The 27,988-nt window shown below is 34.4% G+C and overlaps 1 protein-coding gene across 2 annotated transcripts; it reads right to left on the reverse strand.

Annotated features, from left to right (window-relative positions):
- Positions 1–27,818, reverse strand: LOC128181299 (trimethyllysine dioxygenase, mitochondrial-like). 2 transcript variants are annotated; one of them, XM_052849655.1, is made up of 7 exons: positions 27,752–27,818; positions 6,633–6,787; positions 4,036–4,490; positions 3,278–3,501; positions 2,387–2,562; positions 1,846–2,070; positions 1–1,410 (listed from the first exon to the last, which is right to left on the reverse strand). In XM_052849655.1, coding segments are annotated over exons 2-7 (1,356 nt in total). In that variant the 5' UTR covers positions 6,635–6,787; positions 27,752–27,818; the 3' UTR covers positions 1–1,136. The 2 variants fall into 2 exon arrangements, with proteins under 2 accessions (XP_052705615.1, XP_052705614.1); XM_052849654.1 differs by lacking the exon at positions 27,752–27,818 and having other exon boundaries at positions 6,633–7,005.
- Between the last annotated feature and the right edge of the window lie 170 nt (positions 27,819–27,988).

The raw sequence follows: 27,988 nt of genomic DNA on the forward strand, positions 1-27,988 counted from the left end.
CACTGTTTGCAAGTCATATTTAATACTCATGGCACTTTGAAACAATATGTAATTCAGTTACAAAACTGCAACAAAGAAACAAGTCATTAACTGCTAGCAACTTTAAAACTTTTATCTGTAAAATTAACAGAAGAAATGGGAAAACAATTAATGAATGTCACAAAATTGAAGAAAAAGTCAACAAACTTACAAAAGTCACAATTGCACATACATGTCTTGTTACTTTTGCCAATATTGTCACAAAATGTGATGATTTACTTGGTAACATTTTCATTAAATATACAAAATATACACTTAACCAGAGCAGTATACATGCATGGGCTTCTACTTGGAATATGGTAGTAAAATGAAAATACATACATAATTATACACATGTACATTGTACATATAATTCTATGATGGGAAGTACACAAAATGTATGTAAGAGTTAACCATTTCTAGTTTTACCACAAAACACACGTAGAACTAAATGAGAATATAATCAAATATAAACTAAAAAAGAGATCACACACAACTGTTGAGTGTTCATAAACACCTATTTGGTTTTTAATCAAATACTGGTATCTATCTTGCATTGATAATTTGTTACCTATATGTATAGTTTTGTTTTATTACTAAATTGGTATATGTATATATATACTACTTATAAACTACATGTATTACTATGTTACATAAACTATTTTACATAAACTATTTATCACAGACAATTACAGAAATCACAAATTATTTGGCATCATATTCCATTTTTTAAAAATCACAAAGAATATATACCCGACACATTTGTATGTCATTTTGCATGCATTTTGCGGATATCATAAAAAGATTTGACATTATCACATATTTTTAAATCATCAAACTATATACAGGTAATACATTTCTGCAGGTCAAAATTGAGTGGGACATTTTCAATTTGAATACATAGGGTAAATGATTATGTTAGATGTATACTATCAACAAAACTATACACTGCACTTTAAAAAACAATTCTGGAAAAATGTATATACATAAGACTGTCCAGAACCAAACACCCTTCAGCATAGATCAGGTTACATGAATGTTTTTATGAAAAACGAACTTCCTTCTTTCAAAAAAATACATTTAAAAGAAACTAAACATTATTTTAGGGGAGGGGGATGTTACAAGTTCTGGAGGCCAAAAAGTCTTGCTTTTCCAAACCAGTCGTCTCTGGGTAAATAGCACCCACTGACTCTTCGCAGCCCGGTGAAGGATGATCGGCCATGCATGACTCGCCAGTTGTCTACAAAGAGGACCATTCCTGGCTTTAGTTTCAGCCAGACTTCACTCTCTGGTTTTCTGATTTCTTCTGTCAGTGCTGCGTAACTTTTGTAGAATTTTTTTATTTGATCTGGAGGGACGGTGTGTAGAGGCGATCTGTCATAGGGATTGAATCTGTAATTGAAAATGAAAGCTAGCTGCTATTTAGAAACATGTATTTACAATCAAACATAGGGCCTAATACATGTACAATAAATATACTGTAACAGAAGGTGTGGAGCACTTCCCGCCTATGTTAACAAGAGAACAATAATAAATCATAAAAGCATACAAATAATGGGGTTTATACATATCATGACATGGAACAAATGATGTATGTATTAAGCTTCACAATTGTTTTCATGTAATATTATATCTTGACTAGCAGAACAGTACTGTACTTGATCCTTTTTAGGTTCTGATGTCTCATTTTTTGAGAGTCTTGGACTTGAACGTTTAAATTATAACTAAAGTACCAGACAATGTAACAAACATAATTGAGTGCAAATATATACACAATATTAAATCTCACTTTCAGTTTTGAAATTCCGTATGCTGTGGTAAGTATACCTTATGCTAAACATTTTTTTGGTAGTAGGATGATGGGAGAGAACTGTGCCCAAACTCCTGACTCGATGGTCACTATCATAGAATTCGTGAGCTACAACTGTCTCGCTCAGACATTTGAAGGCTGTGGGATTGTCTTGTCTCAGAGTCTCTGCCGCAAAGAACCCGTCCACCAGCAGGGTCTCTCCTCCCGTTCCCTGATGCTCCAGCACATGGAACACCTGAATTCTGTAATTACATGCATGTCCAGGCACATGTTGAAATACATTGTACATCGTAATTATATAAATGGAGCACTACACTGCATATGGAAAAGAAAAATTAAAATCCACTTTGTATCAATCCAACCTTCAGATTCATGAGAACATCGAATGGATAATACATGTAAAAGTGAGTTGGGAATTTATGGTCTGGGCCTTTCACAAATTCAGGAATATTGCTCCTCCACAAAATTTGAAATGACTTTTCTGTGGCACATCAAGATATAAGCTAGAGGAGTTGTTTTCTGAATGTGATATACCAGTAGCAAAGACAAAAAGATTACCCAGACGGAGACATGAAGTAAGTGTTGTCAGTGTGGGCCCCTAGACCCAGGGTAGTGTATGCTGTATCCCCAAATGCCATGTCTGATGTGAAGCTCCATGAGGGGCCGAAAAAAGTGGGCTGTAGAAAGGTCAGGCGCTGAGATACTGCTAACGTTCCCTCGTGACTGGGAGGGGCCTGTATGTAGACAAAGCTGAGCATAAAATGTAAACTATCCTCATTAATAACTTAGGGTACTGATTTTAAACTTAATTAGGATGTATCCATGCACCAATAAGCATCTTAATTTTAAATCTTTGAATAAGACAATATTATTTAGTAAAAATGCTATACTTCAGAAAAAAAATTCTCCAATTTTTTGCAGCCAATATATTTAAAATTAAATTCACTATTCACCCTCTTATTTTTATTACGTTTATAGTGCAGAATCTTCTACACAATGCATTGAACAGGGGGTGGTTTGAAGATCCAATTGAACTCTAACTGGACTGATCTGAAGCATGCACTGAATTTTGCAAACCCAAGTTTGTTGCAACATCCAACATAATTGAAGCAAATGCCAGCATAACATTAATTCAGGCTTTTTGGTTTAAGTTCCTGGCTTAATGTTACATCCATCATGTACTGTAGATCAAAGCACATATTTTCGTTGGGTTAAAATTTCATGGTTTTTAAACCAAATACAATTTCGTTGGCTTTTAATTTCGTCACATCGTAATTCCTTTTAAATGTATCGCATATCAACTATGTATCTATTAATATTTGGGTTAAAAAATCCTTGTGGATTTCATTTCGTTCATTTATACTGCCAACGAAAATAATGAAATTAAATCCACAATGAAGACATTTATTTCTGCTTCTACAGTATTGACTTGTAAACCTGCATATTTACCTGTGTAACGACAGAAAACCCATACTTCATCAAGTTCTTCACGTGCTCCTTCAGTCCATCCTCTGTCTCCATGAAATCCTTGTACGGCACCATCGGTTGTTCTGTGACGGTGGCCATGATGGCCTTGTTCCACAGAACTCTCTCCACCCTGTCGCGGTGCTGGTCATGGTATGTGTTCTCCAGCAGCCAGTCAATGTTGTAGCTTGTCAGGTGCTTGTCTGGCCCTATGTACCAGTAGATGAATAATATCGTAAAATTTATCTACCCTACTAGTATGTACATAATACATGTACATATCCATGTATTAAATTTAGGAAGAACATAAATGTTGATACTGCGCCATGTAAAAGCATAAAATTTCATTGAGAATTTTTATAGGGATTGTGATGCAATTCAAAAAGATAAGATTTTCGTATCCATATCTCACTTTTGAAATTCAAGAGGGTGTAAGAGATGCAGTTAAGAAATATAATGATTTGTTAACAGTGGCCTCAATTGACCTTTAAAAAGAACCTTTTAAGTATTTGTAGTGGCTTGATCACTATCTGAATATTTCATAGGTCCCTGTCCTCCACAAACTTACATCCTTGACAAGTAAAGAAACTTAGTTTTGACTCATTAATCATCCTAGTATATCAATAAAATTATGCCCCTATGAATTTAACTTCGAAAGATTAAAAATCCACAAAAATTAGCCCCAATAAGCATGATAAGTTTTTTAATACATGATTTCACAAGAGCTAAAAAAAGACAATTACATTCTATGGTCAGTACTGTGCCGTCAAATGAGACCTCGGTCGGCCTGATGTCCAAATCCAGCTCAAAGTTGTCAATATTCTTCTGGCAGGTCTGATGATTGTAGCAAACATCACAGCGACAGTGATCTCTCAGCCAAACATATGGGAGATCAAGATGGTAGTGTCCGTATCGAACTGATAATTCCTCCTTGTTCAAAGTTATATCCCTGTTTCTGGATCCCTGAGGTGACACAAAACTGCTGCAGCTTCTATACACAGCTTTCAGAGAGTCAGGTTGTCTGAAGATGGATGGACAGGAATGATGTCTAGCTCCCAGGAAAACATGTTGTCTTGGAGAAGATTCTCTTGGAAGAGTATGTAGAGACGACACCTGCTGTACTGCTAATAGTCTGATTGGTTGTTGGAAGATGGAAGTGCACTTGAACAGTTGCTGAAGTAGTTTTGTGTTGGTTGACCTGTAAAACAAAAATATTTATTAAAACATGACCCAAGAAGATTTTAATATACCATGGATTCTGCAGCTTCCTGTAAAAATATCAGTGTAAGAAATTTTAAATGTACATGTACATGTATTACCCGGTAATACATATTGTTTTTAAAACAAATAACTCAACCAAACTTTCATACCAATATTCACAAATATATGAGAGGATTCGTGAAGCATCACTTTGACCTTTGACAAACAGACTTAATCAGAGGTCACTGCACACACTTTACCTACAGGCATGGCTTTGGTAAAGTCTGACCTTGATTGGGCTAAGGGAAAAACTATGGTCCTAAAATAAATTTTGAATGGTTCTGCTGTGATCTTCACCATTAAATTAGCAACTTGCCAGGTTCAATGTCACTGAAAAACACTACAATGAAACTTGTATTTCTTTAAGCAGATAAGGCTTAAAGGAAAGAAAACATGAATTAAGACATGGTTTGGCTATGACCTTAACCTTTGATCTAAACACTTTGCTTAGGGTCATTGCATATAAACCCTTTACCACCTGACACTTTGTAAAGTATAAGCTAAATGGGATCAAGGGGACAGAAAATATGCTGTAGACAAGTGATGCTGAATTGATAGATTGACTAGCAGTAACTATGGTAACAGACTGATACCTATGGGGAATCAACAGAGCAGAGTCTTAACACATGAATTTCTAATTCTCTCTCTCTCTCTCTCTCTCTCTCTCTCTCTCTCTCTCTCTCTCTCTCTCTCTCTCTCTCTCTCTTTGCACTTCCATTAGGAAATTTCGTTTACAATGATATTTCTATTATAGACAATTATCAAGTATTTATATATCCTGTATTTACAATTCAAACTACTACCCATCCAAGAAGCTAATTGCTAAACAATGTATGATACATGTAGATGATAGGTCATAATGCTAAAATTTAACCATTGAATAAATGTTCTCTTCTTTTTTTTTGCATTGACAGCTTTGGTTGTAATTACCCTTATTTTGCCACTGCAAGGGGTCGTTGCAGGATAAATTTGTGAAAGTCAAATAAATAAATATGTAAAATTATACGCATATCTTAAAGACAATTTATTTCTTTGGTTCAATTTCTGACATGTTTTTCTTTGCTTGTCGATTAGGTCAAATTTATATGGGGTGTCTCCTTTAAATGTCTCCAGAGTTAGTCGGCTAACTTAATATTCCGGTTGCTTGAGCAAGTTTGTAAACTCTCAATCTGCATTTTTTACCCTGTCCATTGAAAGGCCTATTTCTTCTGAACTAATCAATAATACAGAAAAATGAAATAGTTACATCTATTCAGACGTCATTATATTACAAACAGCACAGTATCTGTTTATAGAATTCGTTTTAAGGTACTCATCGTATTTTAACCTGTAAAATTCAAAAAGAAATCAATAACACAGCACTTGTCTATTTTAAAAGACATTACCGGTAACTTTTAGGCATTTTGTGACCAAGTTATTTAAATATACCAGATAAGTAACATTCTTTATGATTAAACATTCAAGATTTAGCAGACATTGAAAATATCATATTAAATGTTCATATATATTAATTACCATAAACCACTTTCATTTTTTCGGGGAGGGGGGGGGGGTACTTCAAAAGATCATAAAAATATAAAAATCAATTCACTGTATCAGTCCAAGCATGTGTATCCTGTATTAAGATAATATCATGTGTTGAAAAATGGAGAGATATAATTAATGTACATGTATTATCAAATTTACATGTACATCTATACATGTACACATTAACACATAATAATTATAATATGCTGGCTGCATTAAGAATTAATTGTATTATAATGATTTTGCCAGTGTTGCTCTATCTAACACAAAACTTAAAAAATAATAAATGTTTCACACCACTTAATTAATGACAATGTATAAAGGCTCTCAATAAAAAAAAAAAACTTACAACTTATAATGAATCAGAAAATAAGCATATAAGCATGCATTATCAGTATGAATAATACAGTAAGTACATGTCATATCCTATTTTGACAACACATACAGCTCTATATATACATCTACATTACCGGGTACTAGAAGGTCAAAGTAATAGGAAAAATGCATGTAATATGGTACATGAAGATCGACACATCCAGCAATAAAAACTTACATGTTTCCTCTTCGTTTCTTTTTTGTATCGAGTTTGATGGAATATCCTTGACCTGAAGGAAAACCGGGCTGTCTATAAGTCAATCATCACCAGATGCTCCTCGAGATTATCTCTGACCAGCTATAGGCTCATGGTGACCTCAGTCCTGGGTGATCCTGACAGTGTATATATACATGTATAAACACTGAGTTAAATCAGAACAGGTATTATCTACCTATCTACCCAACTGATAATGCAAGACGACAATTTCTCTACCACATATTTAGGACATAGCTCATTTTAACAGGTAATAATAAAAGCGTCCAAAATTTAAACCCAGAATGCTCTATTCAAACACAAACACCTATTAAATACACCATGTACATGCAGGCACTGTTTCCTGATTCCTGTACAATGGTATATGTTCACTTCTTTCGAATTACCTGAGTTCAAATCTGCATTTTCGTCATTATGTAGACTTATTTAAAGTCTAAATTTAAAAAATCAGTCCAGTTTATCTCTGCATGATTTTCGAGTCTTGTTGCATATCCTAAGCTTTAAGCAATAAATGAGAATAGCTAGGTGTAGCAGTATGTTTGTGTTTGTTGGCAGGTGGCTGTACTGTGAATGTATACATGTACAAGCAATGCGAGTATGTCCCTGCCGATCAGTTAACCTTTGCTCCAGAATCCATATGAGCTAACAAATACCGGCTACTAGCATTTTTCATTCTTAAGGTATCCATCCTATATATGATAACCCCAGATTCAATGAATCTTGATGCATACATGTATTACAGATAAGTATGCAGTAATCTTATCGATAATACTCAGCATACCGGTACTTGGGCATAATATTCATGTTTATATCAATATGTAAGAGTGGAATTCTAAAAAAATCTATACGGTATAAAATGTTATAAAAAGGTGAATAAGTCATTAGAGGAAAAAACAAAAACAAAAACATGGTTGACCTTTGAATGAATGACTCAGATAATGATATGAAGTACAAGATTTTAACAGTGATCCAATTAACGTAAACAAAAATAATTCTGCATTGTTTAAACAATTTAATTTTATGGGCTTCCCACATCAATTAAATTGTTTAAAAAATACAACTGGAAATTTAGAAAACTTTTACCAACTAATGCAGTGAGCATATTAATATAATTTATCTGATATTAATTTGACAAAATAAAATGTCTTTTTGACATTTTCGTCTTGTTGAAATGATATATACATTGGCTAGTTCATGATCAGTCTCAAGTCTAAATAAAATAAAATGTACTCTACAATAGCACAAAACACAAACAGGTCTGACAACACCCACTGTTCCGCGATGTCAGAATGAACTTTATTAATTCCATTAAAGACAAGTATAAATCAACCAATCATATTACTGATGATCATTATGTTACAAAGTCAACCTGGATATCGTTAAAATATTGCATCACAATATCACTTACAGAAAAGCATAACTTGCCATCTTATTGGTTAAATTATTGATACATTATGACATGTGACAGAACATGACCCTCAATTTCTTTGCATTTTGCACTATAATAAAGATCTGTGTTTTCATCAGATTGGCTAATAATATTATAACCCAATGTAATTGCATGATAAGGTGGTTGTGTACAAAATCCAAATAAACTGTGTGAACAGGGTAAATAATTGAATGAATCTAAAGTACATGGTGAGTAGATAACGTTATCCCACTAGAGCACTACACCTCTCTCTCTCTCTCTCTCTCTCTCTCTCTCTCTCTCTCTCATCAGCTTTAGTCAGTCGATTTCAACCTTGAAGTTATTTAAATCTCCTCCACTTTTGCAAAACATGAAACTTATTTTTAATACCTAGAAAATTACACAAATCATAAGATAAGTTTATTGATACTCCCTGGCCAATGCCCATCGTACAATTAGGCATATACAAAATACAAACAATGTATCAACAACAGAGTATTATTTGAATTTGGAATTATTTTAATTCTTGGAATTTAGAGAAACAGTGAAAAGTAGCCTTAGTCACTACTAATTCATCAACTAACCGTGGATTTTAAACAGTCAGTGTAATACAGGGCATTACTTCAAATGCCCTTAGTTTCTTGATGTGGAAACTAAAATTTATCAATATCATTTATATTACATAAGTATTCAATAAAACAAAAAAATTAAAATGTCTGTAGCTATTGATTAATAAAAAAACATTCAGTCATGTATATCTTACACACTGGATTTATTCTTTCAAAAATATGTATGTATTTTTTTTTTTGTAGATGGTATGATCTAAGTTCTTTTGTTAGGTGCTTGAGTAAAAATTCTTCAGGATTCACTGGAAGTTAGTAAATCCAGGATTTGCTAACCCCTATTGGGCGCATGCCTTAGGTTTTCTTTGGGGTTAGTAAATCCAGGATTTGCTAACCCCTATTGAGCGCATGCGTGCGCTGTCTTTGGTTAGTAAATCCAGGATTTACTAACCCCCCCACCCCCCCCGACCCTCTTGACACACGTTCCAGTCCGTCCTTTTAAGCATTCAGTTGAAGAGATAATCTCCGGCTTCTTTAACATATCCTCTTTTATTGGTCAACAAAGATGCACTTCCCAATCGCTCTCGTAAAATCATAAAATGATAGCCATCATGCTTCGCCATGTGCACTACAATGTCAACACATCCGCATTGCCGATTCGATCGCCCGTTTTATTGTGAATTACAATATGTACCTACCATTGTTTGCCTTACATAACGATATCATTATCCTAGCGCGGTGGAATATAATATGATTTACGGTGCTACCGTTCTGGCGAGCGCAGCAAGAATTATACACATACCTTGCATCATTGTCAACTTATAGTTTTATTTAGGTATCAACGAACGTCAAAGAATTTTTGAGAGAGTATATTGCTCTACAATAAGTATGCCAAAGGTACTAATTTTAATGGTTATGATACATACAGCGCAACCCCCTTCCCAGAGAGAGAGAGAGAGAGAGAGAGAGAGAGAGAGAGAGAGAGAGAGAGAGAGAGAGAGAGAGAGAGAGAGAGAGCCCGGTACCTGTTTGTAGGCGTGTAATTTCCCACTTTTAAATTTAATGGTCTGACTACATGTATATGCCATATCTACATAATTTTTTTAACTGTTTATTTTTTTATTTTATTCAAAATATCCTATTGTTTATTTCCTCCCTACTCATTCATGCACAATTAGCTTAAAAATGGATCGATATGACAGTAAAGTATGGCTCTTGCTAATATATATACATAAAATCTCTATATAAAAAAATTGGTCTGTGTACATCAATGATATAGTGAACATCGCTTGTAAAAAATTAGGACTACTTAAGAAACTTAAATTTACTTTAGGCAGAGACAAACTATCAAAATTATATATAACTTTTGTAAGGCCAATATTTGAATATGCTTCTGTTGTATGGGACGGTTGTTCTTCCGCAGAAATTGAAAAGTTAGAGAAAGTACAACTACACGCTGCAAGAATTGTCACGGGACTTCCACTTTTGGCCTCAAGGGAATCATTGTATTTCGAAACGGGTTGGGACTCTCTATCTAAAAGGAGAGAAATAGCTAAACTGACGATTATGTACAAAATTCATTACAATCTTGTACCACAATATCTTAGTGATATTGCTAACATTTTTAGGAAAGATAATTCTCGCTACAATACTCGTTATGAAGACAATTATATACCTCCTAGAGTTAAGTATGATACATATAAAAAAATCATTTATTCCAGATGCTATAGGCAAATGGAACTCACTAAATTCGGATATTAAAAAATCAACATCCATCCGCCAGTTTCAAAGAAGCATCTCTAATAATGGCAGTGATTCAAAAGTTCCAAAATATTTTCTTCATGGCAAAAGAGTAGCTAACATCATTCATACAAAATTAAGACACAATTGTTTACTAAATTATGATTTACACAGAAGAAATATTGTTGATTCTCCAAATTGTATATGTGGAAAGAAAGAAGATGTATATCATTTTTTATTTGTTTGCAAACTATTTTCTAATGCAAGGAATACCTTATTTAATGAACTGTTCCAAATACAAAATTTAGGTATAATAGATTCGCATACTTTACTATGGGGTAATGACAACCTAGATTATAAAACTAATGTTATAATTTTCACAGCTGTGCAGAACTTTATAATTAATTCTCGCAGATATACATAAGTATACTATTTTGTTCTTTACCATTTTTTTTTTCAGTAGGCTATATGTGTATATACCTGTACCATGTTTCATGACAATTGCAAATTACTTGTAATTGGGTGAGAACCTAGTAAGTTGCAAGAACTTGTGTTCGAACCCTTTGTATATTATATATACAATAAAATATGTTCAAACAATAAAAAAATTAAAAACAAATCATACGTCAATGTGGCAGTTATCGCAGCTGAAATAGCTAGAACACGAATTACAGATGTTTGATCCACCTCTAAATTTATCGCGGGAAATATAGCGCGAGTGCACTGTGACGTCATCCATGACTTTGTTCGTCTTTGTTTACGTTTCTCGACTCAATACGAAGGTATGGAAGCATGTAACAAATCTTTTGAGTTTCGCCAAAGCATATGCGGTACTCAAAACGTGTCTTCAAACTTTAAGTCACCGTAAATTACGAGTTAAAAGTCGGCCATTTTTGGTATAGCACCACGGGTGAAAACATTAGAGAGCATTATGGGACGTAGACAAAAAATTTTGTTTGATGAACTGTAGGTTTAGCTCGTTCTTTTTCCCGCGCACACTGGTTCTTAGAGCTCGCTTCGCTCGCCGGCGCTGCGCGCCGGCGAGCTGCGCTCGCTATAACAAACTTGTAACATAAAGCCCCTGTCAAACAAGCAGCCATCACTGCAGAAGGTAGTAAATTTAGCGTCACTTCCGCATTTCCTGACGTCATATTCAACAGTGAAAAAAAATTGGCGGATCACGATAGTTATTTTTATCCTGATGATAATAAATGCTATAACTATATGCTTCAATCCTCTTTCTCTATTATTTATAGATAATTTTATTAAATGTTTCTATTTTTTCAACTACATGTACAATCATTATGATATAAAGGGTTACGATAACTAGTTGAACTGTTTACTTTATACATACCCCCCTCCCCCCTTTCCCCATGCATCTACGTCTGTACGTCTGAATTTTTTATTTCCGTCTTTTATGACAATCAATTTTCTGGATAAGCAAACTATTTTAATATGGAGTGTTTTGTGTCTTTATATAGGTACAGGGTAGATGTATAACAAGCAGTGGTAATTTAAAATCATTCAGAACATTTGCGTTATTTTCATACTTACAATAACACCACCATTACAGTTTTACCCCCCCCCCCCAACTTCCTCATTGATTTGTTTGTATACATTTTGTTTATGTGTTTTGTTTTCCTGTTCTTTTAATTCATTTTGATTTGTTCATTTGCATGAATTTATGGGCTGCTTTCTTTTGTAATATACATATAACACGTTATAGATATATAATTGAGGGAGAAAAAAAATCAAAATGAAATTTTTGATAATACACTTATCAGAGCTAAAATGATGTATTGTTAACGTTATGCGTTGTAATGCATTTTTGAACTGTAACTATAACTTTATCCTTTTTTCCCTCCATTTCCACAAGCTGACGACATTTCCCATTGTTAATGTGAAAAGCTGTGTCAAGGATCTAGCAAAATCTGCACCATTCCCTATCAAAATATTAATTCAAAGTTTCGAATTTCAGGATCCGCCCATGGATATTTCTTAAGAAATAAGGTATCATTTTTGGATGTCTATCGGGATATAGATACGGGTTGGTCACGTGATCAAATCCCATAAAGCCCGAAGGGCTTTATGGAAGATTTGATCACGTACCAACCCGTATCTATATCCTGATAGACATCCAAAAATGATACCTTATTTCTTATATTTTCATTTGTAACACTAACAATGCTCCATACTTCCTCTTTTGTGATGACCTAGAAAGCCGCTTCGATTAAAATGACGTAACAAAAAATAGTGCAACAATGTTGCAAGCATTTGATTATTGTGATAAATGAATATGACACTACTTTTGAGGAGACAACACTTTTTTATCATTAAAAAGGGAAACAGAAAAGAAAATTCACTTGTACAATTGAAAAAACTGATTGAAGCTTGGCGGAATAGTACCACCTGTGTTGAAGTCGCAGAGCGGTTAGAAATTTAAAAACAAGCGATTGAAAGTTGAGTAAGAGTATACTTAGGCATTTTCAGGGGAAAATCTATCGCAGAATCAGATTCAATAGCATAATGATTTCCTCCGACATTATAGAGGAAAGCGATTTTAACTTTGATGATCTTTTTACGGAACAAATCGGTCAGAAAACACAAGGAGTTTTAAAATTTGACCGTGATCCGTGAATGTACTACACACTAAAGGTCTGTAATTTTGCGTTTGCAATTTTGACCGAGGCTTGTAATAAAATCAGAAATGAATTTTAACTGAATTAACCCCTTTGACAAATTACGATTGTAATTTTCAAGAACGCCTCGTTACGATGTCGAACCATAAACATTATGTTTACATGCCTAACGTGTTATCTAACATGAATCATTTATCCCCGCGATTATCCCCGATAATGGGTTTTTTTTTGTGAGAATGAATGAATAAAACTTCGTATAACAAAATACAAATACATGTACGTTTATTATTTATGCCTAAATTATGTTTTCATTACGATATCTAATAAGTGTGTTTCAGCACAAGTCAATTAGTTTGTGTACATAGAAAAAGTAGTGACCTATATTATTCATGCGCTACTTTGACCTCTTGACCCATAATGATGTTATGCAGAAATAACAGCGGATTGCTCAAACAGTGTTATATAAGGGAAAACATTTGCAAGTGTAAATATTACCAAATAAGAGTGCCGATTTAGTGTGCACATCTTCCAAAACTTACTTCAAACTGACGTAAGGCTTACTGTTACGTCATGAAGCTAGCACTGAGCTGTTCAAGATCGATTCGGCCTTACAGCAGCGCACGAGAGAGAGAGAGAGAGAGAGAGAGAGAGAGAGAGAGAGAGAGAGAGAGAGAGAGAGAGAGAGAGAGAGAGGAGTTAAAACATTATTTTCAAACTTCATTTTCAGATGTAAGTTAAGAATCATGGATTTGCAGTTAAAGAAAAATAACTAATTTGTCAAAAAAAAAATAAAAATCCGTAGCCTACTTTAATGTATTCCATACACTTGTATTCCAGTGCATGCCATATAGCAATTTGGATTACTTATTTACCGGTAATATACATGTACAACGAATGATGGCTTTCAATTAAATTTACTATGGGCATTTCTATCAAGTAAATACACAGAAAAATTCTGAGGTTCCAAAAAAAGTTGATATAAATTCAAACGAAATATATATTAAAGTAGTCCGAGTATCGCACTACGTCATAATACGGATTTTACAATATTGGTTCGACTTTTACAAAGCGTTTTTGATACCCGGTATTGATTTTGCTCTACATCGCTGTTGTAAACAATGGCAATAATACTAGTAAGCAATTAGAACGGTAATATATGTATTCTATGAGAGATAGAAATGATTAATGTTGAGAAACTCGATTCTATTAAAGTAAAATGAAAAACGAAGTTTCTGATTAACCAGGATCTCAGGTATGCTTATATCTTCTTTGTTTTGATCCCCCCCACCCCCGAATTTCTCTTTTTCTTTTACTAAAACCGGTTTAAATTTAGAGACAGAAGCTATCTCGAATTTAATCAATCGTCAATTAATTAATGTTTAAATGATATCTAACATTGTTGACAGATCTAGGCAGAAAACTGTAGCAAAATGTGATTTTTACGGATTTTTTCGTCAGGGTCTACTTGGTTTAGAGCTTATAGCGTGAAAAGTAATCCGTCAACATATAATTTATTTTACCAAATCTTTTTTCTAAGATGTCAATCTATAGAATAAACACCATAAATTTAAGTTTGAGTCCATTAAATAGTAAAAAAAATTACCAAACGCGATACTAGCATTGCATTTTTTGTATTCTATTTGATACATCAGGTCCATAAACTGTACTTATTTACAAAAATTTGCGCAAAATTATTGATGAGATATGGCTTAAATAAATATTTATACTCTATTTTGTATGTTCAGTTCTAATTTTCCCAAAATTGGTAATTATTTTAAGAAAAAACGGACGTCTGGCAAATTTCATAATTGTCAATAATTTTCGCAAGGGGGTACACCCGTCTGAGAGGTGATAACAAAAAACCTAGCATGTAAACATGCATATTTTCTTTTGTATATGTATTGCTAGAATATATATTTATCATTTAAAGCTAAGCTTTTAATGATTGAGCCCATTTAATGCCGAGTATAGGACTACCTTAATAGATCTTTAAATGTGGTAAATCAATTGAGCACGACAACAAATAATAACTGGAAGCCCAAATACCCCACAGAATTTCAATTCTGTTATTTCACGAGGTGTTTCTCCGAGCTCTACCGAAAAAGGTGTTTACATTAGAAAATATCTATAGCCTGTTCCAAGATATTTTTGCCACATTTTTCCTTAAATTATTCGATATTTATAAATACCTCTTGGTTCAGATGATGTTCATTCAATAGTATGAAAAAATCCCAAGATTTGAAACGCCCCCTCTATCTTGTCGGGTATCAATACACGGCTAAAAATAAAAAGTCTATGGGGTTTTTCCATTGCCAAGGAGATGAAGACGCCCGGATGATAACGTTGAAAAATTGCGCGAGGTGTCCCGAGTACTTCCGAATGGAGAAAAGATGTCAACATTCCCAATTATAAATCTCCGTAGGAAACCTGTGAATTTTTATGAGGGAAAAATGATAATGTGTGAATAAAGTTATCTTGGGAATTTCCTCTTTCATCGATTTTAATTGCAATTCTGTCACAGCAGGTATGTGTGTTTATATTAAAGATCTTTCAAATATGCAGCATAAATATCTTGGGACAGACTATAGTACTTCTTGCAATATTTTGAATTTATTCATATTTCTTTGTTTTCCTTCATTCTTTTTTTTTTTTGTCGTCCTAAATCAACATGCAGTCGACTCCATTGTTGTACATGATCACTTCCGGGTACATGTGTATGTCCACTTCTTGGTATTTCTAATCACCTTGTAAAACAACGAGTTATATAAAATATTAACCCCCCCCCCCCCCCTTGCACGTAAAGTCAGTTTCGTCCAAAAGAAAAGTTATCATTTTGGTAATAGCATGTAAATAGATAAAAACGTTTGTTTAATACTCTTCGCCGGGGGAGTATTGGCAAAGGCAATGCCAAGTAGGACTTTTTTGTCTTCAACAAGAAGTAACGGCTTTTCGACATCCCCTTATTCCTTTATTGTTTAAAATATCAGAAAAAATCAAATAAGGTGTCGCTTACGATTTTGCATATTATAGCATGAAGTATCTAATTCCAAAACTTCTTAGTTTATAATTAAAAAATAAAATAGATACAAGGGTCTTTTTAACATTTTGTATTTTTACATGTGTTAACCGGAAGCATATAAACTGGAAGTCCAAAAAGGGACATACGGGAGAACAAAGATATTGCTACAATAATTAACATTAAATTCATATTTTTTACTTCCGTTTTCTAAAAACCGAAGAAACTTTGTCAAGAAGAATAATAACAAAACAGAACGAAAACAATAGGTTTTTTCGATCGATGGTCGAAAAGCCCTAATTACTAGTATATCATAAACCTAAAGATATAAACATATTCATCTTCGCTAGCGAAGGGTTTTTGGTCCATTTCGCTCCCCATAACCCTAGGGTTTATGGGGAGCGAAGTGAAGGGTTTTTGGTCCACTTCGCTCCCCATAACCCTTGGGTTTATGGGGGAGGTTTATGGGGGAGCGAAGTGGACCGAAAACCCTTGGCTAGCGAAGATGAAACATATTTGACTATAAAATGAGTTGTTGTCAATAAACTGTTTAGTCGAAACAACGAATCATTGAAATATCTGACATGATTTAGCATTACTGTAGCATATATTTTGTCAACTAAATAACAACTACATTTGTATGAATATACATGTATGAGAATACCAGTATGTTTATTATCTGTTTACCCCAAAGAACAGAGGCGTACAAGGCGTTGCATATCCCCCACTCGGAGCAATGAAGACGAAAGAATTTTAATTCAAGTTAATAGAATATTATTTTTTGACTTGTATGCATTGTTTTCATGATAAATTTCACGATGTAAGTCAATATTGTGCGTTTATTTTCTAAAAACGACAGGTATTGGTTTCCAGATTAAGCTGCACATCATTTTTTGCCTAAATCTTGGATCATTCACCGTTTTTAATTGCAAAATTAGGTACGAATGAGTCTTGACTCCATCCTAAAAGTACTTTTATTTAAAGAATAAGTTTGTTTTCATTTTTATTATTGATTTAATAAAATGGAATATAGACCCATGATGGTCAAATTTGTGATTTCACCTGAATCGTTTTCCTTTATTAATTATTGTCAAAGAGTTCAATTTATTCACCCGTGCTTTTATGTGTCAACGTAGCCCAGTGTGATATGCGGATGCTCGTAGTCCATCCTTCTCCTGTTCGAATCGTAGAGACGACGTTTTATTTTTAATTCATTTGCCTTTAAGTAAAACGTGTTTTGCTTTTTTATTGATTATGAGAAAAGTATCTAATACCATTTATATAATGACAACAAATACGTAATGTTCATGTTCTGTACATATATTGTCGGTGAAAAATAGCGCTAGCACAGATATGAAATCATTCTGTAATGCTTAGAAAGCATCAAACAAAACAAAGGAGGTAAGTACCAAGGACATGTATTATTGTTTATTATGTATTTGTCAGAGAATGCAGTTCTATATTATACATGTACATGTACTGATGCACAGTTTCAAATGTATAGATATTTTTATATGGTCATATGCCATTTCAAAATCCTCGGTAGGGGGATTTGTCAGGCCTTGTACGCTCTTGTCCTTTATCAATTTTTCATAAGAAAGATTTTAATCATTTTGAAAATGTACAATGTGATATGAAAATTGCTTCAGTAAAAAAACCCTAGTAAACAGTGTATATGACTCTTGGATCTGGCTTGCGTAGTATAGTCAATAATTTTATGCTTCATGTTTAATTTTCAAATTACTGAAATTCCCGACTTCTTGTCAATAACATGCACACGAAAAACTGCTTTTACGAAATCTACGCTGGTTTTTTCGTCGAACAAATTAGTTTGCTGGTATTCCCCGCAATATGTCGACTTTGAAATCATCACATACGAGTATTTGAGGACTGAAATTCAGCATGAAACAATACACATACATTGAACTATATATGCTTTCAATAAGAATACTTCGTACATTTAGTTTTTAAGTTCTTGACCAAGATGATTCCCCCAGGACTTCGTGTTGAATTAAAGAACATCACAGACGGAATTCTGTATAAAGAAAGGAAGAGCTCTCCTTCGGAACTCCACTCTCTTACCACCATCAACAACTTAAATATATCCAGGGTCTTCAAAGATCAAGAAAAAAACACAAACACGGATAAATGTATATGCATGATTTAAAAATCATTGGGATTTGGGGATCCTCGGGCATAACAGTTTCAGCATTCATACTTGATAGCCGCAGATTTTTTTAAATCACAATTAGTAGAGTTGATCTGTCATCTCGATGGAAGTGAATGTGTGATGTGTTGGGACTTAACACTTACTAATGCACCGATCTACGGGGGGGGGGGGGGGGTCCAGACCCCCTGTGAAATTCAAATTTCTTTTAATTACATTATAGAATTACGAAAACTATTCCTCGGACCCCCCCCCTACCCGGCAAACACAAATAGTCGTCGGACCTCCCTGGAAAAATTTCTGATCCGCACATGTTTACTAGTACTTACCCCTGAGAATATTTTAAAGTGGGACAACTGTCATGTTGTAAATTTTGAATTTACTGGGTGGGTGTAAATACAAAATTTACAACATGACACAACCCCCACCCCGCCCCACCCTACCAGCGAATCCAAAGCTTATGCGTGTATTTAAAAAAAATGCTGGTTCGCTGTACTAGAATTAGCCATATTCCTTGCCTTCATATGTTCTATAAAAATGTATTGTGGACAGCAAGATTCCTTTTAAGGTTTCACTACAGTAATTCACTGAACGTTCACGTCAAAACATGGCTGAAGCAAAATAATTCCCGAATTATAATTATTTGTATATTTATTATATACTTTGAATTTGGGGCGTTCCGCCTAGGACAGGAGCTTTTTTTATGAGATAAAAAACAACGTGTAAGAAGTCTAACTGTCCCTGCTTTGTAACAATGCGAGGTCATCTGAATATATCATTTTCGATGCGTGTTTCCGGAGGGGGGGGGGGGAATTATCGGGCTTAATTTTCAAGCACACGTGTAACTTCGACGTAAACAAAGTATCATGCTTTGCTGGATGCACGTGTGTGTTTTTGCTTTGCTACTAGATTGTAAATAAAGTATTGTTTAAAACGATGCTAAGAGGAGTTTTCCCAGAAGTTCGTTTTAAATTTTTAATCTGTATCTAAAGTTGCGCAATTTTGGTAAGAATTTATAGCATATATATAGACTTAGTAAATTGAATTCGAACCGATTCCGATTGTAACTAAACTGAATCATATCAAGTTGAAATTGATATTTATAATATTTTGCAAGAGCTGGGTGTCTGAGATATTTGAATGAGTTCGCGCTATACCGGAGGAGTTAACACTCATAATATCACATGATACTCAATATCGCTGCTCAAGAAAGAACTTGTTTCAAATTCATGACAATCGATATCACTTGCATGACGTTTTTTCTTTACACCCCACCCCCCCCCCCACCGCACCCACAGATACACATACCCGATCCTTTTTCAGCACTGCACCATAATATCATATATTTACATTATCCAGTGTCTTTGCCTGTGATAACACTACGTATCGATTTTGTACTATATATATAATACAGATGACGCCAGATTGAGGCACCAGCGGGGTTTGTTTATTTATATTTCGGGCTTTATTGGATTTGATCACGCCCTGACCAAAATTATCACGTCATAATACTCAAAGAATGATTCCTTATTCCTTTTTTAACCCGGAATGCAGTGACAAGATTAACTCAAACAAGTAGTACACATTGCATGACCAAGTCAGCATTTTTTTTCAGCCGGACATTGTGATTTTTAAGAAATTAAAAGGACAGTTATTTGCGTTAGCTGATCGTTCATTTTCATAGGGATTTACTGTTTTACCTAACTTTTATTACTGGCAATACTTTACTTACATTATTTAAGTTAACAAACTGTGTTTTTATTGAGTTTGCGGAGTTCATGAATAGCTCTCAGTGGGCTGTTCTTAAAGCTGAACACCGCTCGTAAATAGGCGCCGTCACACAGATACCTGGTATATAAACCCTTCGATTTCGTTACACCCGATTGCACACCTGAACCTCGTGGCCGACATGTAGTATTCCTTTCGTGGTCTTTAGATTTTATGCATTTTTTTCTTATCTTATGTTTATTTTCTGTTCGTAAATAATGCATTGACCAATTTATTTGATGTTAGTATTCTCCTGGCTTCAAAAAGTGCGTAAAATTTGATAATTTCATCGCGACCGGGTAACACGGCGAGGCAAAATGTACGTCCACACAGGTGAGACCTCTACAGCGAAGTACTTTGAACTGTTTAGAGGTCTGTCCCTTATATAAGGGTTGTAGGGACAGCAGTGATTAAAGAGAAATATGGCGGACAGTGCCTATTTACGAGCGGTGTTCAGCTTTAAAATTCATCGCAAGGACAACGATTTCTCGGAGTGAGGCAGTAACAGATTTCCCCTACCTCAAACTCTCTCTGAAAGAAGATGGGGGAATAAGATGGCGCAAATGCCCATTCGGTTTAGTAGTGAAATACAATTTTAAATTTATTTTTCCCCAATTAAATCTATTCAAAATATATTGTAATACAACCTTGCAAAAGCAAAATTTCTAACTATAGTCAGTTTTTAATATATTTAACAAAAAATAAGAAAAAAAATATTGTCGGAAATTTTGGTGGTATCGAACCCGTAACATAAAAACCCTAGATTTACACTGTTAGCTTATGCCAGGTACTCTAACCACTGAGCCATTTCAGACACAACAAAGGCGGCTTTTTAAATATTATGTGTGACTAAGGTCACGAATTACCGGACTTGTATTATTTTTTCAATACGTTCAGTTGTTGGGATACAAAATGATATTTTTAATGTATAGTGAGTCATCTCTCCACGTTTTTGTTGATTGAAATCGGTTTGTTTTCCATTAGACCTTAATTAGACTATGATAAAAATATGGAGCACAGACCCACTCTATAAAAGAAAATGCCTTGAAGTTCTAAAAAATGACAATATTTGCAGGTTTTGATACGTATACGCCTGTTTGAGTCAACATATTCCAAGTATATAACATACCTACAGGTTACAAATCAACGATTCGTTAAATATATATTGTTTTAAATGATTTTAAAAAAACCCATCAGACTTGTTGATACTTTAATTTTTTAGTAGCCTGTCCGACCGAGTATGGGCATTTTACACGCCTTATCCACCCATCTTCTTTTTATTCTGTACGGCTCACCGTTGAATGTAATTTTCATCTTATAAAAATTGAATCTAAATCAACAGAAAATGGACTGTTCTATATATATGCTAAAAATACCTTGATCTACTGTTGTTTATGATATTGGTATTATTTTATCAGTTGGCTTTATTTTCATTTTGAATTTCCTAATTTCACAAAGTTTGCATTCAACTGAAGAAAAAACATTGCCCGACACATGTTTTTTGAAGTTAATGAATACACAAAAACTCCTCAAAATCGAACGATGCCACGCTAAACTTCACCTTTGTTTGAGTAATAAGATCAAGAGCACATCAGTCATCAAAGAAAAACACCATGATACAAATGTGATGTGATGGTGGTGTAGATATTGAACCTTGCTCATACATAGATGAAATGACATCAAAGCTGCAGAAATTGAAGTATATATAATATATTAATTTTAAGATTGAAGTATTGGGGAGAAGGGGTCTGCGGAATGGTATTGTTTGCCTTGTTTACATGACAAAGAATTGTGAGCCATGTATATTGCTTATAACTCTACGACTGACTCTCAAATTTTATTTGATTATTAAAATGCATTCCTTAAGCATCTATACTACTATATCACATTTGCATGAATAAACCCAGAAAGTCAAACGATGATACAAATACGTGTAAATTTTCATTCAATCATTGAAAATTCGCAATATTTTCTGTTCATCAAAGAAAATACGGGAGATAGCTCTAAATCAGTACATTTAATATGAAAATTCCAGAAAGTTCCGAATGTCAACGTTATTTGAAAATTTGAAGCGAGTAAAAAACGAATGTCTTCCGTGTATTGTCTCTGTAGCAAAGAAAATAGGGTACGTTGATGAAAAAGTGTTGAATTCTTCTTTAATATGAATTGTATTTTAGATGAAAGGAATTTACAGCCTCAGAATGGTTTGTTATAAATAATTTGACGGTTATTTTCATTGCAGCTTCATTAGCTTTCTCCAAAATCGTTTGGAGCTATTCTACAATTGCTACATTACGGGTATATGGCACTGGCGTCGGAAGCAAATTGAAAGTGGGGGGGGGGGGGCTAGACTAATCCTCAGAAATATTGAGAAAAAAGTAATTCACAAAATCATGGAAATCCTAATCCGGGGGGGGGGGGGGGGGGGGGGGGAAGGATACCTATACTTCCAAAAAAGAAAAATTCACTTACCCACCCAAATTTTTTTTTTTCCAAAATCATGAAATTCCTAACCCGGGGGAGGGGGGGGGGGTCTTTCAAGGTAAATTTAGGAACAATAATCTTTCCTGCGAGAAAAAGTGGGGGGGCTGAACCCTCTATCATGCTATATTTCTAATGGTTAGGTATAACTTGGCAAAAAAGTGGGGGGGCTTAGCCCCCCCCCCCCGGTTCCGACGCCTATGTATGGGATGCATTTTAACTGTGGTAAAGGCCTGTCCCGAGACACAGATTATTATAACTAAGCAGAGGGTAGTGAAATTAATGGCATTAGTGTAGGCTTAAAGCTTTTAACATCAACAATATACATGTATCGATGTATCTATTTCGTAAATGTCCAATATCATATGCAATGTCAACATGTGCACGCACGGGTCAAAGCAGGCACGTAGCATCAGGGGAGGGGGGGGGCTGCCCCCCTCCCCTCCCCCCCACTATTTTTTTCTTAAATTTAAATACAAAAAACTGAATTAACATGGAGTTGTTTTTTTTGCTTTTCAAGATTTTTTGGATGAGTCTGCCCCCCCCCCTCCCCCCCCCCCCCTTTTCAAAAACGATGCTACCTGCCTGCAAAGTATAGTTGTAAATAAAACCAGAAAAAAAAATTGACTATACTTCTTTAAAAACATTTATAATTCTTATTGTAACATACTAAACAATTTTTTAACTCTACTGCAGTATATCCTCCTCCGATGTTGATTATAGACGGGATGATTATTCGGGTTTTTTTTACCTGTCAAGATGCTGGGGTAGTTCTGCCCCCCCCCCCCCCCCCAAACCCCCACGCACACACACTAAACTTGCCAAATAAAGCAAAAATTACTGACGGTTTGATTTTGTGTGCCTATGGTCCCGTAGGTAGCTACATATTTATGTAGCATTTCAGTAAAGTGATATAACAATATTACGTAATTCTGTTTAGATTCTCTCTCTCTTTCTCTCTCTCTCTCTCTCTCTGGTGCGCTGCTGTAAGGCCGAATCGATCTTGAACAGCTCAGTGCTAGCTTCATGACGTAACAGTAAGCCTTACGTCAGTTTGAAGTAAGTTTTGGAAGATGTGCACACTAAATCGGCACTCTTATTTGGTAATATTTACACTTGCAAATGTTTTCCCTTATATAACACTGTTTGAGCAATCCGCTGTTATTTCTGCATAACATCATTATGGGTCAAGAGGTCAAAGTAGCGCATGAATAATATAGGTCACTACTTTTTCTATGTACACAAACTAATTGACTTGTGCTGAAACACACTTATTAGATATCGTAATGAAAACATAATTTAGGCATAAATAATAAACGTACATGTATTTGTATTTTGTTATACGAAGTTTTATTCATTCATTCTCACAAAAAAAAACCCATTATCGGGGATAATCGCGGGGATAAATGATTCATGTTAGATAACACGTTAGGCATGTAAACATAATGTTTATGGTTCGACATCGTAACGAGGCGTTCTTGAAAATTACAATCGTAATTTGTCAAAGGGGTTAATTCAGTTAAAATTCATTTCTGATTTTATTACAAGCCTCGGTCAAAATTGCAAACGCAAAATTACAGACCTTTAGTGTGTAGTACATTCACGGATCACGGTCAAATTTTAAAACTCCTTGTGTTTTCTGACCGATTTGTTCCGTAAAAAGATCATCAAAGTTAAAATCGCTTTCCTCTATAATGTCGGAGGAAATCATTATGCTATTGAATCTGATTCTGCGATAGATTTTCCCCTGAAAATGCCTAAGTATACTCTTACTCAACTTTCAATCGCTTGTTTTTAAATTTCTAACCGCTCTGCGACTTCAACACAGGTGGTACTATTCCGCCAAGCTTCAATCAGTTTTTTCAATTGTACAAGTGAATTTTCTTTTCTGTTTCCCTTTTTAATGATAAAAAAGTGTTGTCTCCTCAAAAGTAGTGTCATATTCATTTATCACAATAATCAAATGCTTGCAACATTGTTGCACTATTTTTTGTTACGTCATTTTAATCGAAGCGGCTTTCTAGGTCATCACAAAAGAGGAAGTATGGAGCATTGTTAGTGTTACAAATGAAAATATAAGAAATAAGGTATCATTTTTGGATGTCTATCAGGATATAGATACGGGTTGGTACGTGATCAAATCTTCCATAAAGCCCTTCGGGCTTTATGGGATTTGATCACGTGACCAACCCGTATCTATATCCCGATAGACATCCAAAAATGATACCTTATTTCTTAAGAAATATCCATGGGCGGATCCTGAAATTCGAAACTTTGAATTAATATTTTGATAGGGAATGGTGCAGATTCTGCTAGATCCTTGACACAGCTTTTCACATTAACAATGGGAAATGTCGTCAGCTTGTGGAAATGGAGGGAAAAAAGGATAAAGTTATATTTACAGTTCAAAAATGCATTACAACGCATAACGTTAACAATACATCATTTTAGCTCTGATAAGTGTATTATCAAAAATTTCATTTTGATTTTTTTTTCCCTCAATTATATATCTATAACGTGTTATATGTATATTACAAAAGAAAGCAGCCCATAAATTCATGCAAATGAACAAATCAAAATGAATTAAAAGAACAGGAAAACAAAACACATAAACAAAATGTATACAAACAAATCAATGAGGAAGTTGGGGGGGGGGGGTAAAACTGTAATGGTGGTGTTATTGTAAGTATGAAAATAACGCAAATGTTCTGAATGATTTTAAATTACCACTGCTTGTTATACATCTACCCTGTACCTATATAAAGACACAAAACACTCCATATTAAAATAGTTTGCTTATCCAGAAAATTGATTGTCATAAAAGACGGAAATAAAAAATTCAGACGTACAGACGTAGATGCATGGGGAAAGGGGGGAGGGGGGTATGTATAAAGTAAACAGTTCAACTAGTTATCGTAACCCTTTATATCATAATGATTGTAGTTGAAAAAATAGAAACATTTAATAAAATTATCTATAAATAATAGAGAAAGAGGATTGAAGCATATAGTTATAGCATTTATTATCATCAGGATAAAAATAACTATCGTGATCCGCCAATTTTTTTTCACTGTTGAATATGACGTCAGGAAATGCGGAAGTGACGCTAAATTTACTACCTTCTGCAGTGATGGCTGCTTGTTTGACAGGGGCTTTATGTTACAAGTTTGTTATATATTCCACCGCGCTAGGATAATGATATCGTTATGTAAGGCAAACAATGGTAGGTACATATTGTAATTCACAATAAAACGGGCGATCGAATCGGCAATGCGGATGTGTTGACATTGTAGTGCACATGGCGAAGCATGATGGCTATCATTTTATGATTTTACGAGAGCGATTGGGAAGTGCATCTTTGTTGACCAATAAAAGAGGATATGTTAAAGAAGCCGGAGATTATCTCTTCAACTGAATGCTTAAAAGGACGGACTGGAACGTGTGTCAAGAGGGTCGGGGGGGTGGGGGGGGGGTTAGTAAATCCTGGATTTACTAACCAAAGACAGCGCACGCATGCGCTCAATAGGGGTTAGCAAATCCTGGATTTACTAACCCCAAAGAAAACCTAAGGCATGCGCCCAATAGGGGTTAGCAAATCCTGGATTTACTAACTTCCAGTGAATCCTGAAGAATTTTTACTCAAGCACCTAACAAAAGAACTTAGATCATACCATCTACAAAAAAAAAAATACATACATATTTTTGAAAGAATAAATCCAGTGTGTAAGATATACATGACTGAATGTTTTTTTATTAATCAATAGCTACAGACATTTTAATTTTTTTGTTTTATTGAATACTTATGTAATATAAATGATATTGATAAATTTTAGTTTCCACATCAAGAAACTAAGGGCATTTGAAGTAATGCCCTGTATTACACTGACTGTTTAAAATCCACGGTTAGTTGATGAATTAGTAGTGACTAAGGCTACTTTTCACTGTTTCTCTAAATTCCAAGAATTAAAATAATTCCAAATTCAAATAATACTCTGTTCAACATATGGTGCAGGAAAAAGTATCAACATTATGCACATATCAACACAAAAATAAACAATATACACTTGCAATTTACAGTGATAGTATTTCTTGACGTATTACTAGACATTTCTTAATAACGAGCAAGTTTTTTCAGTGTGCCAATATGTTAACAACGTTAATGTTATTATACAGTGGGCGGCTGAATTTCCTATTTATTTCATTATTCACTTCATGCACATCATCATCATGCATATCCCCACACCAGAGACATAAATAACAGAGATTGGCAACTTCGCCATTAGCGTGTTTTGTTGTTGAAAAATGTTATGGGACCAACCTTACTTTGAAAACTATTGGTACATATTTAAATTTAGAAAATAGAGATAATGATCTTAAACGAAAAGTATATTGTTTTTATGAAATATGTGCATAGGTTTAAGATATTTTTGAAACAAGAAATTGAAAAATAAGAAAAATACATGTATATAGAAAATATACTGGCCAGCTATTAAACATCACCGAAACCTCAGACGACGGGTAGCCAACTGCCTCCTAAATCTCCTCTTTTAATATTGTTTATAAGACCTAAACTAGTGAAAATATAATATTTTGAATGTTTTTGTAATAGGTTTTAGCTGTTTCTATTTAGATATAATTGTTTATTAGAAAGATACATGTATACTGATTTAAACTGGGAATACTTTAGAATAGCGACCACAAGATTTTGATCATTTGCCAATCTGTTATTTATGTCTCCGCTCCCACAGTATGTCATCATGCATATCATCTCTGTTACTTAATTGTTAGTTTCTCTATGGAGAACAGCTTACTGTCGATGCATAGTTTATCATTCCTGAGCAAAGCTTTTTTCCCCATTATCTTAGCTAGCTGCCAAAAGGAAGGGGATTAGTTTCTTGCACATTCTTAATTTTCCTGGAATAATCATCTGTTACATGAGGCCTCTGTTTATAATGTATGATTTTTTGCGCGTTTGAAGGATGGCGTCTTTGTCAAGGATGCTGGTCATTAGCTGCCAACACAGCCTTCACTCTTTACTTTTTATATAAATTCTCTCTCTCTCTCTCTCTCTCTCTCTCTCTCTCTCTCTCTCTCTCTCTCTCTCTCTCATCAGCTTTATAGCTTTAGTCAGTCGATTTCGACCTTATTAAAATATTCTCCACTTTTGCAAAACATAAAACTTATTTTTAATACCGGTAGTAAGAAAAATCACACGATACAAAAAAAAGCAAGTATTCCACTATTTGATTGACAATATTATGATTATAAAGTGTAAATCATAAAACTTTCAATTTTGACTTACCCTCTCTCCTCAACACGGGAAACATGAAGATACACATAATTTGAAAACAAAACAGTGAAAATATTCCGGAAAGTTACTGCGAGCAAGAGTTATTCCGCTTTTCATATCTCAATTCTATAACGGAATAAATTCTGTATGGTCAGTTCATTCGCGTAAACCAAGATACAGATGCCAAAATGGATGTACCATTTTCCATATAACGTTAGACTACTGCAAGTAAATGAGATTGCATTCACA

This window comes from Crassostrea angulata, chromosome 4 (assembly GCF_025612915.1).
Source record: "Crassostrea angulata isolate pt1a10 chromosome 4, ASM2561291v2, whole genome shotgun sequence".
NCBI lineage: Eukaryota > Metazoa > Mollusca > Bivalvia > Ostreida > Ostreidae > Magallana > Magallana angulata.